The 15359-nt window shown below is 42.1% G+C and overlaps 1 protein-coding gene across 5 annotated transcripts in view; it reads right to left on the reverse strand.

Moving 5' to 3' along the window:
* Positions 1-15359, reverse strand: part of RNF144B (ring finger protein 144B) — a 181082-nt gene that overhangs the window by 24500 nt on the left and 141223 nt on the right. For all 5 annotated transcript variants that reach the window (XM_045497262.1, XM_045497264.1, XM_045497265.1 and 2 more), the window contains 2 exons: positions 14766-14870; positions 2675-2735 (listed from right to left, as the gene is read on the reverse strand). In XM_045497262.1, coding sequence (XP_045353218.1) covers positions 2675-2735; positions 14766-14870 — 166 coding nt within the window. The remainder of the gene's footprint in view (positions 1-2674; positions 2736-14765; positions 14871-15359) is intronic.

Genomic DNA, 15359 nt, shown 5'->3' on the forward strand with positions numbered 1-15359 from the left:
TTTTGAGACAGAGACAGAGCATGAACAGGGGAGGGTCAGAGAGAGAGGGAGACACAGAATCTGAAACAGGCTTCAGGCTCTGAGCGGTCAGCACAGAGCCCGACGCGGGGCTCCAACTCACGGACCTCGAGATCATGACCTGAGCCCAAGTCGGACGCTTAACCGACTGAGCCACCCAAGCGCCCCTATTCTCTATTTCAATATGGGGATATTTCCTAGAGAATGTGAAGATTATCCCACTTGGGGAATAAGACAAGAACACTGCATATGCGTCAATGTAAAAGGTGCCCCTCTGAAGTTATTAGTATTTTTATTATCAACAGCTGTTGACATTTTGAACACGGAGACGAAGTACTCAAGGAAGTGCTTTACATGTTTTAATTCATTTAGTCCTCATCCCAACCACATGGGAGGGGAACCAACATCATCCGCATGTTGCAGCCGAGGAAATCCAGGTACACAAATTAAGTATCTTGTCCAAGGTCACGCAGCTGGGAAGCCGTAGGGCCTGCGTTCCCAGCCGAGGCTCTTAGCCACTATGTTTTAAATACACTAAAAGCTTATATTCATCAGTGAGAACCAACTCACACAAAGTTTTAATTCCTAGTACTCTTAGAATTTGTCTCATGAATTACAAAACGACACTTCAGCTAGTAAGTAGTCTGTAAAATGTAAACAATGAGGAATGAGGCCTGCCCCTGACAGACGGGGCCGCAAGGCAGGTGAGGAGGAGGTCCGGGGCAGGAGAAAGCAGAGGTGCGTATAGGCCAAGGGCATACCAACAATGGGCAGAGCCCCGGTTACTGAGTAGGACTAGTGAGACTGACAGAGCTCACCAGTTAAGAAGACTGAAAATGCAGTCTAACTTCTTTGACTTTCTCCAGGTAAGACCCCTTAAATCATTGCACTGGCTACAGCCACATCCATGCGTGGGGTGAATAGTTGGAATGTCTGTGTTCCCACAGTAATTTATCTTTATAACAGAGGATACTGGGATAAAGTGGGAGAATGGCAGGCCAGGTGTTTGACATTATCATCTCTGGCCATCACACCCAATAAGCACCCCGGGCTGTATTAATCAGCCAGCATGGCTAGATCTGAGATGTAAAGTACCCCATCATTAACTTCTCCAGCTGGCTGGGAACCCACACAGGACTGATTCACGGGACTGTGTCTTCATGAATCAAACCTAAAATTCACCTGACTTTGCTGGTTCAGATTCCACATTCAACAACATCCTGACTATTTCCTCACCCGTTATCTGCATCTTCCTATGAGGCAAAAATGTAATTCAAGTAATCTAGTCCAAGAATTGTTTTAGTAATTTCCATTTTAATATTTCAGCCTTAAAAATGTAGTTAAATGATCTGCCCAGGAGAGATGAATCTGCTTTTGGCTTGCTAAAAAAAAAAAAAAAAAAAATTAGCCTATGAAACTGGCCAAACCTTGGTCCTAGGTAGTGAGAGCCATCCCATGACTCCCCCGCTGGTCTACTCTTGTCCCCTCATATTCTGCATGGTCTTCTTTTCTCATGTAAGAATCATCTGTCAGCGTGACTGCAAAAACTAAATGAGGTAAAGGTAATTGTGTTTATCAAACTTACTGGCACCAGATTTCCCTCTTACCCTCTTTCCCCCTACCCTCACCTCTAGACTTTACTGACACAGATTTCAAAGTTATCAATAGAAAACTGTATGTTCGTGCTGTATGAGAGTTTATTTTGGGTACTCAATGAGACCCAAAAGCAATTTTCTCCTATTTCTCAGATATGGAAAAACAGACCATTTAGTTCAAGAATGTACAGGGTGTCGGGGCACCTGGGTGGCTCAGTCAGTTGAGTGACTGACTTCGGCTCAGGTCATGATCTCGCAGTTCGTGAGCTCGAGCCCCACGTAGGGCTCTGGGCTGACAGCTCAAGGCCTGAAACCTGCTTCAGATTCTGTGTCTCCCTCTCTCTCTGCCCCTCCCCTGCTCAGGCTCCATCTCTCAAAAATAAACGATAAAAAATTTTTTTAAAAAATGTACAGGGTGTGACAGCAGGGAAAGGACTCCTTAAAAAAGATCTGCAAGAAGCCAAAAGGAGAATGAATGAATGAATGAATGAATGAATGAATGAATGAATCCTACAGGTAAAAAGACAGTACAAAGAAAAAGCCCTATCAATTACCCCAAGGCCAAAGTGAGAAAGAAAATGAGTCTGATGCATTGTAGATCGCATGGGAAGGACACACTCAGCCATCACTATGATTACTAGTATCAAAGGAATGAATGGTGAGTATCACAAGCAGCAGTAAAAATGTTTGGGTTGATTCATGTTTTGAAGTGATCTTCAGGAGGGGTAAATGGGTGGTAAAACCCATTTTAAGGAACATGTTCTTTTGTGAAACTATCCCAGCTTTTGTAGAACCTCTCTTCACGTGAGCCAAATTAAAAATATAAAGCAACCAAAATAAGGAAGCTTCTAGTTCCTGCTCGTCCGCATTTTTTCTGCCTCTGGCTGAGAAAGCTGAAATTTTGTGTTGCAATTACAGTTTTTCCCCTTTTCGCGTGTCCTTGTGGCTCTGTTGAGCCCACAGCCACCCCAACCTTACACGATGGTTTAAGGTTAGTGCGCAGATGACATATTGTAAAGCCACAACCCGCCATCGGGATAGACAGGAGCATGCATACATACCTCGTTCAAATTTTAACCGTTGATAAAGCTGAAACTGGTCCACAGGTACCAAGCAGGCAATCTGAAACCAGAGATATTAAAGAGATGAGGTATCTGTCATCAGTGGAGCCCAGAATTCCAACCTTCTAGGACCTCTCCTTCTCATCTGGCTGACTTTATACCAGTGGATCTCCAACTGCTTTTTCTCCCCACAGTTCACATGGTAACACAAAGAGCAATTCCGACATCGGCCCCAGTCGTCTGCCACGGCTGGGAGTCGCTACTCAAAGCACCCATGACCGGACCCACCAGTCAGCTTCCATTCTTCCGTCAACAGCTACTAAGACCAGACAACCAAGCTTTTGGACCACCTCAATTATTTGTGTACGTATACAAAAGATGCTCCTTTCCCCTCCACATTCATTTAAGAAATGTTTAAAAGATTATAGTCCTAGCTTTAGAACCCCTCAAAACTAAGATCAGGTAGATAGTGCCTCAGGAATTATAAAAACCTCATTAGTTTCCTGGGGAATAGAACCTTTGAAGCAATATAAAAATCATTCCTTTGGACAAAAATCATTTCATGGGGCCCTTGGTTTCATTGATTGCCATCCATGCCATGGCAGAAAATGCTAAAGGGGAGCCTGGGTGGTTCAGTTGGTTGAGCATCCAACTTCAGCTCAGGTCGTGATCTCACAGTTCATGAGTTCAAGCCCCGCATGAAGCTTGCTGCTGTCAGCACAGAGCCTGCTTCTGATCTGTCTCCCTCTTTCTGCCCCTCCCCCACACATGCGCTCTCTCTCAAAAATAAACATATTTTAAAAAAGGAAAGAAAATGCTAAAGATGCTAAAATGCTACAGCTATTTCTTGTAGCTAGACTCCTCCGTTTCCATTTCAGATGGCAATATGAACTCAAAGGTTTACTGGTAAATGACAATGATTCATACCTGGCCAAATGACATTTCAGATTAATCTTCTTAAATTGCATTTCAAAGTCAGATGCAGGAAAAGCCAAATGCTCTTAAACTGGCATTCTAAAAATAATAGTTCCATTGACGTCAACTCTATTGACGTTGCTTAAAAGATACATAACTGAGAAAACCAAAAGATGTGATACTAGGCTTCTAAACATTTAGCAAGTTGATACAGGACACAGTCTTAGCCTTAGCAATTCTGACTCTAACACACTGCATATTCTTTGGCAGAAAATATATCTAGACAGAAGTTCATTAGTTCAACTAATGAAAGGAAGTCTGCGTTAAGAAAACAAGAGTGAAAAAAAAATGAGGCAGTTTAAAATTGTACATAACAAATATTTTTGAAAAGGTATCCAGAATCTAATCCTCCTTCTCACACACAAAAAATCAATTTGTTTACTTTGCAAATGAATTAAACTAAGTTAGCTAAAATGTATGAAGGACCACGAAACAGGCAAGTTCAGTCTTCTCCATCCCAAGTATGGTAAAACATTAATTTAATTTAATTACAGAATTTTTTTCTCCAGCTAGGGGGGAAGGTTGCATTTGCATTTGCCGCCTTAAATAAAGCTCCTGAGAAATCACTGTAAAAAAAATTATGGTTAATTTTATATGATGGGTGTTAGACTTTTACTACATTGGAAGCCAGTTTTGTTTCATCTGTTAGAATACATACCACTTGGGCATCTTTCCTAAAAGACAAAGGTGTCTCAAAAACAAAACAAAACAAAAAAACCCTCTGAATTGGGGACAGAAGACATAAACAGCCAAAGGCATGAGAGGCATTCAGGAATCTGAATTTAGTTCCTTAGTTGTTGATTCATTGTAGGCAGAGGACAAATAATCTAATATTACTTCAACTTCGGGCCAAGGTGACTTGGAGATGCTGTCATCTGGACCCAACAGACCTCGGTGAGGATCTGTGTCTCTATTTTCAACCCCCACCCCCAAAAAGGATCTCATTCTATGGGACAGTCCTGTACTCAATTCGCCTCCATCTAAAATAGTTTCTGGACTGATGAAGAACTTCTTCAAACCCCTCCAAGTCAACTCTTAAAAATTGTTTGTTTGTTTGTTTGTTTGTTTTTCAATGACATGCAATTTATGTAACAGCTAAGGTCAAATACAGTTTCTGGAAGACAAAGCAAACAGGAGATGAAGTATTTTAGACACAGACGAAATGCTAATGAAAAAGTGACACAAATTAATGCAGTAAAAAGTCAACAACAGGAGAGATGGATGTTTAATTTTAAATTAGAAAAATAAATGTCATCAGGGGACACATTACTGCCAACGGGGAAGCCAGAGGTCTCTAATTTGTTTTTGGGTTTTTTTTTTGGTTACTTACTCTACTTTGAATCTATTTATCATTTTTCAGAGATCAAAGATTTTTATGGAATTAAGCCTTAGTAAGGCAAATCAAATTTTTTTCTATTGAAATTTGTGATTAAAAAAAAAAGTTAGTTCCATCACACCATTCTCTTCCCAGTCCCCCACCACTTGGATTTGCACTTTCTCCATATTCTGCTCCATGACCCAGGAAGAGTATAGCACTGGCTGGAAGCCAGGGATACAGATGAGGAAAGGAGACCCAGAAGGTCCCCTCGAGGAACTTAAATTACTCAGAAGGCAATACAGACACATAAGGTTTTCTTTTTTTAATCTGCTCCTTGGGGAACAAAAATCCGCATCTTGATCTTACAATTTGTTGGATATTAAGATTAGACTAGTTTTCTGAAATGTTTCTATTATACCCATGGCTTTAGGTCAGAGAAAGCCAGACCTTGTTAAAAAAAAAAAAAAAAAAAAAAAAGATGACCCAAAGAATTAAAATCCTGGTTCCATTTCCATTGGGAGTCACCATTGCTCAAGGTTTTTTACCTGGAAATAAATATGTGAGGATAATTATTAAAGGCTCTATCAGGTCACAGGTTAAAGGGCTACTGCTTTAAAAACAAAACAAAACCCAAAACAATCACAATTACTCTAAAACTGATTGCAAAACTGAAACCCCAACAGAAGAGATTATAAAGAGGTGTCTTTTGATATATCACTCTCTTCTTCCTGCCAAAAAAGAAATTCCAAATTGTTCAAAATCATATCAGAATGTTCCTTTTTAACTTTTCTTTTTGGAAATAATTTTAGACTCACAAAGAATTGCAAAACTTGGGGCGCCTGGGTGGCGCAGTCGGTTAGGCGTCCGACTTCAGCCAGGTCACGATCTCGCGGTCCGTGAGTTCGAGCCCCGCGTCGGGCTCTGGGCTGATGGCCCAGAGCCTGGAGCCTGTTTCCGATTCTGTGTCTCCCTCTCTCTCTGCCCCTCCCCCGTTCATGCTCTGTCTCTCTCTGTCCCAAAAATGAATAAACGTTGAAAAAAAAAATTTTTTTTTTAAAAAAAATTGTTAAAAAAAAGAATTGCAAAACTTAGGTAGAGTTCCTAAATCCCATCCTCCCAACTTTTCCTTCTGTTAACACCTTACATAACCATGGCATTTACTTTTATTTATTTATTTATTTATTTATTTATTTATTTATTTAGGAAGAGAGAGAGAAAGCATGCTCGAGAGGCAAGGGCACCGACAGAGGGGGAGAGAGATTCCCAAGCAGGCTCTGCACTCAGGCAGCGCAGAGCCCAACACAGGGCTCGAACTCATGAACTGTGAGATCATGACCTGAGCAGAGATCAAGAGTTGAACACTTTAACCGACTAAGCCACCCAGGCGTCCCATGGCTAATAATTAAAATAATGAAACTTACATTGACACAAAACAAACAACCTGCAAGTCTTATTCAAAGGTCAAAAACTGTCCCACTTAATGTCTTTTTTTTTTCAGTCCAAGATCCTGGATTGCATTTAATTGCTGTGCCTCTACTTAGCCTTCTCCAATCTGTGGCAAGTCCTCAGTTTGTCTTTGCCTTTCACAACCTTGACATGTTGGAAGAGTCCAGGCTAGTTATGTTGTACACTATTCTCTGATTTGGGTTTGTCTGATGCATTCTCATGATTAGGTTGAGGCTGTGCATTTTTGGCAAGAATATCACAGAAGTGATGTTGAGCCATCAGGAGGTACATGAGGACACCCATCTCATTACTGGCAGTGTTGACTTTTTAGCTTGGTCAAGATGGTGTCTACCAAATTTCTTTACCCTTTGTCATCAGCAAAGGTTCTCGCAGGGATACATTTTGAGATTCTGCAAATATCCTCTTTCTCATCGTACCTTTGCTCCACTAATTGTTGTATCTATTGATAATTCTCGCCTACGATCGTTATTACTGTGGTAATTGCTTAATGACGATTTTCTATTTCTACCCTTCATTCTGTATTTGTTAATTAGAATTCTACTGAAAGAAATTTCAGAAATTAGAATTTCTACTGAAAGAAAGAGTTGTCCCTTACTTCCCCAAAGAAGACATCCAGATGGCCAACAGACACACGAAAAAATTCTCAACATCATGCATCATCAGGGAAATACAAATCAAAACCACAATGAGATACCACCTCACACCTGTCATAATGGCGAACATTAACAACTCAGGCAACAACAGATGTTGGCAAGGATGCAGAGAAAGAGGATCTCTTTTGCATTGTTGGTAGGAATGCAAGCTGGTGCAGCCACTCTAGAAAACAGTATGGAGGTTCCTCAAAAAACGACCCACTAGTAGGTATCTATCCAAGGGATACAGGTGTGCTGTTTCTGAGGGACACATGCACCCCAATGTTTACAGCAGCACTATCGGCAATAGCCAAAGTATGAAAAGAGCCCCCAAATGTCCATCAACAGATGAATGGATAAAGAAGATGTGGTGTGTGTGTGTGTGTGTGTGTGTGTATGTGTGTGTATGTACATATACACGCGTGCACACGTGGACACACACACACACACACACATACACACACACACACTGGAGTATTACTCAGCAATCAAAAAGAATGAAATCTTGCCATCTGCAACTACGTGGTTGGAACCGGAGGGTATTATGCTGAGCGAAATTAGAGAAAGACATATCATATGACTTCCCTCATATGAGGAATCTAATATACAAAGCAGATGAACATAAGGAAAGGGAAAGAAAAATAATGTAAAAACAGGGAGGGGGACAAAACATAAGAGACTCTTAAATATAGAGAACAAACAGAGGGTTGCTGGAGGCGTTATGGCGGGGGTGATGGGCTGAATGGGTAAGGGGCACTAGGGAATCTATTCCTGAAACCATTGTTGCACTATATGCTAACTAACTTGGATGTAAACTTAAAAATTAATTAATTTAAAAAAAAAAAACAAAGAAAGATCAGTCCCTTCTCTCCCATTTATTATTCATGTATTTATTCACGTCAGTATGGACTACTGATATTTTTTTTATTCAGTGGGTTCTAATCCACTAATAACCAGACCCGCATTCAAGCCGTAGAAACAAACATTCCTAAGTATCTTCTCAACTACCAACAGGACGATTGCCTCAGATCAACTACTAAAAAATTCTTATCTTGATTTAAAGTGATTTTTTTTTTTGCTATCTCTCCTTTGAAATTTATATTAATCTGCCTGTTCAAGAAAAAAGAAAAACTTCTCTCTCCTACGAAAAACCACTTTTTCTCATCCTCATCATTCTAGAAATTCTTTCCAAAAAGAAAGAAAATTTAATTCAAAGATAAAATAAGTTCAGTTTCATTTTAACAGAACAAAAGCAGTAACATCAGAACAATAAGAACAAAAGCTACTAATTGCCCATAATCTCTATCTTTTTTTTCTGGTAAAAATTAACCTGAGGATTCAGGTCCTACTTTGCTGAAAGTCTTCACTTTTCCATTCCACTCCAACTGTAGCCGAGCGTAACCAGGGCTCTCAGGATATACATACACGTCGGGGGGGTGCTAGAAATGTTACACATGAAGGTTAACTGGATAGACCTAACATTCGCAACTGAGAAGAAATTAAAGGTGAGGCACCCCCTCGTTTACTATATTAACTATGATTATAATATTTGAGCAGGCATCACCACCTACACCGACATTAGCCCTACAAAAACCAAAGAAGAAAAAGGGGGGCAGAAATGGAGCCTATTTGCCAGAGAAACATTTATGCCGAAAGCGGTGTATTCCCATAATACTGAAAATTGTTGAATATCTTGCAAATAAAATACTATAATGATTAAAATACATATTGTCTTTTAGTCAGGAAAATGAAATGGTTCCAACATCGAAGCTAGGGGTGGGCTTCATGTAAGTACCTCTCATCAAGGTCTAGAAAGCCAGGTGAGAAGAGAAAAAGAAAAAAGAAAAGCCTAGTCTTTACTTGGGTTTGGCCTTTCAAATCATATTTCTGCTACAGTTGCTTTAAAAAATCAAAGAGACCCAACAAAGAATGCAAGGGACCAGTATATTTGAAGATGGAATTAACCACGAAGAGATCATTATAGCATGTCAAGGCCTTGGCAATTTTTGAGGGGCTATGACTTGCAAAAATACTGGCAAAAAAAAAAAAAAAAAAAACAGTCCCAGTTTTATGGATAAGTGCCTTATCACACTTACACAAAAATTACCAATGTTTCTTATCTCGACCCAGAAAATAAGAACCGCACTTTCTACCCAAAAAGGAAAAATGGCACATCTATCGAGTGTACTAACCAAGCTCACATCTCCTTCCCTACATACAAGATATGGAACCTGCTGGAAAAAACAAGAGGGTATAACTGTCTGAGAAACCAGAAGGCAGGGCCCTCTGGGGACGTGGAAAAGATGGCGGAAGCTAGAACTCCAGGGCCAGAATTATCCTCACAATTCCCTCAAGAGGGCTGCCTTTGCTACTCTTTATTCACCTGTCTACAGAGGCTTCTGTGCACCTTCCCACACCTTCCCCTGCCTCTCTCCCCAGCCTGCTCTGTGGGTAAAAGGGATACGCCCATGAGCACATCCACGTGGCCCATTCAACCCGTTGCTGCTTATTCTTCTTATAGCCGCCTTTAAAGGAAAAGCTCAGAATCAGAAACATTATTCTCCATTTATAATCGGTTTTTAATTTTTTTTTAATGTTTATTTTTGAGAAAGAGAGAGAGTACAAGTCGGGGAGGGGCAGAGAGAGAGAGAGAGAGAGAGAGAGAGAGAGAGAGAATCCTAAGCAGGCTCCGCCCTGTCAGCACAGAGCCCGATGTGGGGCTCGAACCCACAAACCACGAGATCACGACCTGCGTGGAAATCAGATGCTCAACCGACTAAGCCACCCAGGCAGCCCCATTTATATGCAGTTTTAAAGCAAAGGCTTAAATACATTCTGAAATAAAATTCAACTGGGAATCTCAAGAATATCTATTAACGCCGGCATAGCAGATTTCTTTATCTGTCGCCACCCCAAGTTTCGACTCTTCTCGGGCTAACATGCATCACAGCCAAAGGTTATGACAGACACACTTTGGTCCCTTCCCATGCAGATCTTTCAACCGCAGCAACAGGGCTCTGGCTGCCTGCCTGGGCGTCCTCCTCCTCCCTCTCTGCCCACCTCACACTGATGATACGAAGGAAGAGTGTGAGAAGAGATGGCAAGTGGGGGCTGTGCTGATGGGGACTTTGTGGGGAACGCACGGATCGCTCTAATTCCAGCAACCTTTACCGAAACCACCCCAATAAACATGCAACAGGAGTAAAAACCATATTTATTTTGCAAACGTAGGTTCAAATTCCTTAGCACACCACTGCCCCCCGTTCCTCTCTCCTGGTCCTCCACGGTGCCCCACCCTAAAGCCCCTCCTATAGAAATTCTGCAGCCCCCATTCTTGGTGCATCCTTGCTCTGGTGCATGTGGGGGCTCTAGCAGCCAAATGCAGGCGGGTCATTTCAATGCCCCAGGAGCTAGGGGGAGGGCTGGTTGTTGAGAAGCTGTTCTCGGCCCTCCACTGCCAGCTGGCAGAGAGAGGAAGCTCCATCACTCAGGCCGTGTAATGGTAGGTATGTGCTCACCACTCCAAGTTTACAGGCCCCAGACACACGGCTTGGGCTCCCCCAGCAAGTGGCGGGTGCTATTTCCCTTCCACTGTGAGGGAAGGGCTCCATTAGTCATCGCCGTTAGAACAGGGCTACTAACTCCCAGGGGAGGACCTGCCTGAAGTAGAGCTATGAGCAAACAATCTGCGCCCCACCTCTCGTAAGTCCATGTTGGGCACAATTCCTGGGTCAAGTACATGAGGCGAGTCCTGCCATGGCCGGAAGTACCTGATGGTGCAAGGAAGGCCAAGTTTTACTCGTCCGGGGCCCCCAGAGGGGTGACCTGTAGCCACCGCCTCCCACCAACTTGCGTGACGTGCAAGCAAAGGTGCCTTTTCTACTGTTTCCTCCATAAGCCAAGGGTACTTGGATGGGGCATTAAGTGTCTTGCTAATGAAGCTACTCCTGATAAACAAAAGTGCAGGGGCAGAGCCACAGCTGAGCTCATAGGAAGCGGTAGGAAGGCAGGCAGGACCCACAGCGAACAGGAGGCGGACGCCAGGAGCACAGGCAACCATGTGAGTGAGATCTACACTGGAAAGCATTTGGAGAAAAGAGCCTAAATTGCTGGCGTCCCCTGAAGGTAAAGAAATGTTATGCTACCATGCATCTTAGAAGACAATGGATGATGAAGAACCACGCACATGGAAACATAAACAGCAGCAGCACCAAGGGAACTCGAGTCTTAACCATCATTATTTTTAACATGCAAAGTATGTCTCCGCATTACCTGTATGATTAAACATTTTTTTAAAAGGCACAGTAAGTAGTTATAGAGACAGAATCCAGTCAAGCAATGAGTTGGGTGACGCCACTGTGATATACTTGATCATATCTGGATTAAGAGCTATCTATTATAATAATAACTATGTAAGAGAAAGCTTGGTATAAAGGAAGCCAGAAAGGAAGATGGTCCAGCCCAAGTTCACATGTATGTGGTATCTGCTTTGAAAGGAGTGGTCCCAGGGATGCCTGGGTGGCTCAGTGGGTTAAACATCCAGCTCTCGATTTCGGATCAGGTCATGATCTCACAGTTGAGATGGAGTCCCACGTTGGGCTCTGCATTGGGCATGGAGCCTGCTTAAGATATTCTCTCTCTCTCTCTCTCTCTCTCTCTCTCTGTCTCTCCCCTGCTCACACTCTCCAAATTAATCAATGAATTAAAAATTAATTTTTAAAAACAAGTGGCCCCATATAAACTGATAAAGCTACCAAATATCTCTAACATAATACCCTATTCATGTCTCAATTCAAAATGAGAGACCGTTCACTACTACCCCCACAATATTTTACTCTGCGGGAAAACACAAGTGGCCAGTTGGTTAGGAACTTTGATTACTACACATCCGTGCCCATCTTTAGTCAGGCTCTTCAGCAAGTGGGTACAGAAACGGTCCTTTAATGCCTTGGGTGCCTTCTTGCTCACCTAATGGGAAACAGACTTTGAGGAATTGAAGAAATAACCATAGTTTTTAGTTCGGAGGATGTTTTTGTTCTGGCTTTTGTCAAATAGCCTTTGGTAATTTCTAAGAGACACTATGGGTTTGTTTGGTTTCCGTACAGCCTAAAAGTTAAAACCGTTTTGAGAGTCAAACTGGGTACACAGAGTACCAGGGAAGTGTGAATGAGGATGTACAACAGGAAAAGGGTAAGAAATAAGACAGGGGTGAGAACTGCAGGGGAGTGTGAAAAGAAAATTCTATACTAAGAAAATCAGAAAAGTCGAACTCTGTTCTAGAGAACGGCAAGACAAACCACGGACCGTCTTCACTCACTCGCCTAAACACATGGGCTCTAACATTTGATAACCCAAGTATCCGTGGCTAGTGGTTACCATCCATTTAAAAGTCTAGAACCCGCCATGCCACCGAACTTTCCACAATGGTGGAGATGCTGTATTCTGTGGTGTCTAATCGGGCCACCATGAGCTACGTGTGGTTACTACTGAGCACCTGAAACATGACTAGTGCAACCAAAGGAAGGAATTTTTAATTTTATTTAATTTTAATTAATTTTAATGTAAGCAGCCACATGGAGCTAGCAGCTACTGGATTGGAGAGCTCAAGGTCCAGAACACAGGAATGTGGCTCATTTCAAATGCCTTTGAAACTTCATCAAACTATTCATTTCACTTATTTTTAATAGACTTTGCATACATAAATTAACTAGGATTTCCTATGAGACACAGCTCTTGCTGCCTGCTTCATGTCAGGCATTTGACTTACTAGAACTATCTTACTTGTCACCAGGTTAATTGCCACTCTGCTAGATCAGAAGCTTCAGGAGGGCAACGCTGGGCCGGCCTTACTCGAGTCTCTATCCTGACCTGACACAGGTCACTGCATGCTTAGGAAACACTGCTCACTGATGAGAGTATCAGAGAAGCAAATCAAAGAGGAAGCATCTTTTCTAGAAGGACTGTGCATAGAACGATGCTCCTGAACCCCCAAGGCTTATTTTAAAACCCATCTCCAAGTTGTACAAATCAATAGTATCCTTGGTAGCTAACTCAAACTTTCTCCACTTTAATTTCCTTCCACCCCTTCCTCAAACAAAAGTAACCAAGATTCTCATCTCAGGATTACGTATTCAATATTACTTTTTTATCAAAAAATTCAATTATTTCATGGTTTTCCTAAAATGAATCACTTCTAAACCATTATGTATTCTTTTCATTTTTCCCTAAAAACCATGTCAAGCTTACTTGCACCACCTCAGTGATAGTCTATAAGCCGAACATGGGAGACCCAGATGCAGAATGGTTACAAAGGGTCTATTAACATCTTTTGGACTGTTTAGCTTACAGATCAAAGGATATATATGTAAAAGAATATGTATTTGTAAACAAAGCATATCCACACACGCATACATATCCACACACATATACGTATATATTTCCACATACACATATACATACCACTGAGTCTCCAAGTCCTTTATCATATCATCTACCTACCTCATTCCACTTTTTTTTTTTTCAATGTTTATTTATTTTCGAGACACAGGGAGAGACAGAGCACGAGCATGGGAGGGGCAGAGAGAGAGACACACACACACACACACACAGAATCCGAAGCAGGCTCCAGGCTCTGAGCTATCAGCACAGAGCCCAACGTGGGGCTTGAACCTACGAACCGTGAGATCATGACCTGAGCCAAAGTCGGATGCTTAACCGACTGAGCCACCCAGGCGCCCCTACCTCATTCCGCTCTTAAAGCCAAATAGTTACGGTGGACAGAAAGAACTGGATTAGAATTCTAGCTCTTCTACTTTTTAGATACGCACCCTTGGGAAAATTACTTAAACCCTCTGGGCTCCCATTTCCTAAGTTTGGTGAAGGGATTGGATGGTATAACAGCTACGAATGCATCCAGAAGAGCACCTGATGCACAGCAGGCATACTGCGTTTGCCGAACGAATAACTGATTTCCTCTGTTTCTCGGGCCCTCTTTCCCAGGCTTACAAACTTCCCCAAAATGGGCAAGAGCTGGTTATCCTCTGATTTAAAGTGGGCAGGACTTGAAGATTAAAAGCAGATTCAAGGGCAAGCTAACGATCAGGGATTGAAGAAACAAAGCAAAGAGACAGATCACACTCTTAAGAAAATGGGGGAAGAACTCACTCAAAAAAGACATTTCTGATGCCCGACAAAGATCAAACGAAACTCCTGTGGAAATCGTCCGACTCAGTCTACCTTTGTAGGACGGCACTATTTCTTTTTTTTTTTTTTTTTATGAAATTTATTGCCAAATTGGTTTCCATACAACACCCAGTGCTCATCCCAAAAGGAGGACGGCACTATTTCTAATGTCTATAACTGGTTGAAATCTGTCATCTGTTTATCTTTAAAGTATTAAAGATCACAAGACTCCTCGTTACTCAGCCTCCATACCACACATTTGGTAAATGTGGTTTCTAGCACCTTCGCCCATTCTAGAGCTTCTCCAACACTCAGACGGCATTTATAAACAGATCTGAGATACAGCTTTAACACCTTATATGAAGGATACATAGGTATGCAGAAATCAAGTACTCCTTTAAAAAGTTAGCCTCTGTATTTTGTGTCTAGACTCCCTGGTGGGGAAGTACATAAAAAGTCAAGATCCTACGGAATAACGTCAACAGGAAAGGGGGAAGGTCACGGCACTCATCCGTACCTCCGCTTCCTGCAGGATCCCGCGGCCGAGGCACACCGTGTCGGGGCAAGAGATGGGAGACCCGCATCCCTCTCGGATTGCCAGCTGCAGGTACTGCTTCAAGCACTAGAAGTTAAGAAGAAAAAAGACAATTACCCATCGCATTACAGTAGCACCAAGGTTATGTAACCGCTGCTGCCTCTTCTTCCTTCCTTGGCAGTTCTGGGGCTCTTGGACTCAGGAAACATCAGTTATCCCAAGTGTGAACAGTAAGAGCATCACTTTGGAAAGAAGGCAAGACAGGCGATTAATTATGTATGACCTCAATATCGAGTTTATTCAAGGCCACAAGTCAAACTCCTGTACGCTCACACATTTTATCCCCCACAGGTTTGGCAAAGAAGAACCACTCTTTTGCACTAATGGCAAATGCCTTCTTTTTACTTTTTCTTTTTTTTTAACTTCTATGACTTCCTAATTCCGTTCTTACCTAGGAGTCCTTTGCCCCAAAGTAGAACCCTATGACTCTCATGCAGAGAGAGCCAGACAGAATCAAAATACAGCTGATCCTTGAACAACACAGGTTTGAACTGCATGGGCCCACTGATATGTAGG

This window comes from Leopardus geoffroyi, chromosome B2 (assembly GCF_018350155.1).
Source record: "Leopardus geoffroyi isolate Oge1 chromosome B2, O.geoffroyi_Oge1_pat1.0, whole genome shotgun sequence".
NCBI classification, from domain to species: domain Eukaryota; kingdom Metazoa; phylum Chordata; class Mammalia; order Carnivora; family Felidae; genus Leopardus; species Leopardus geoffroyi.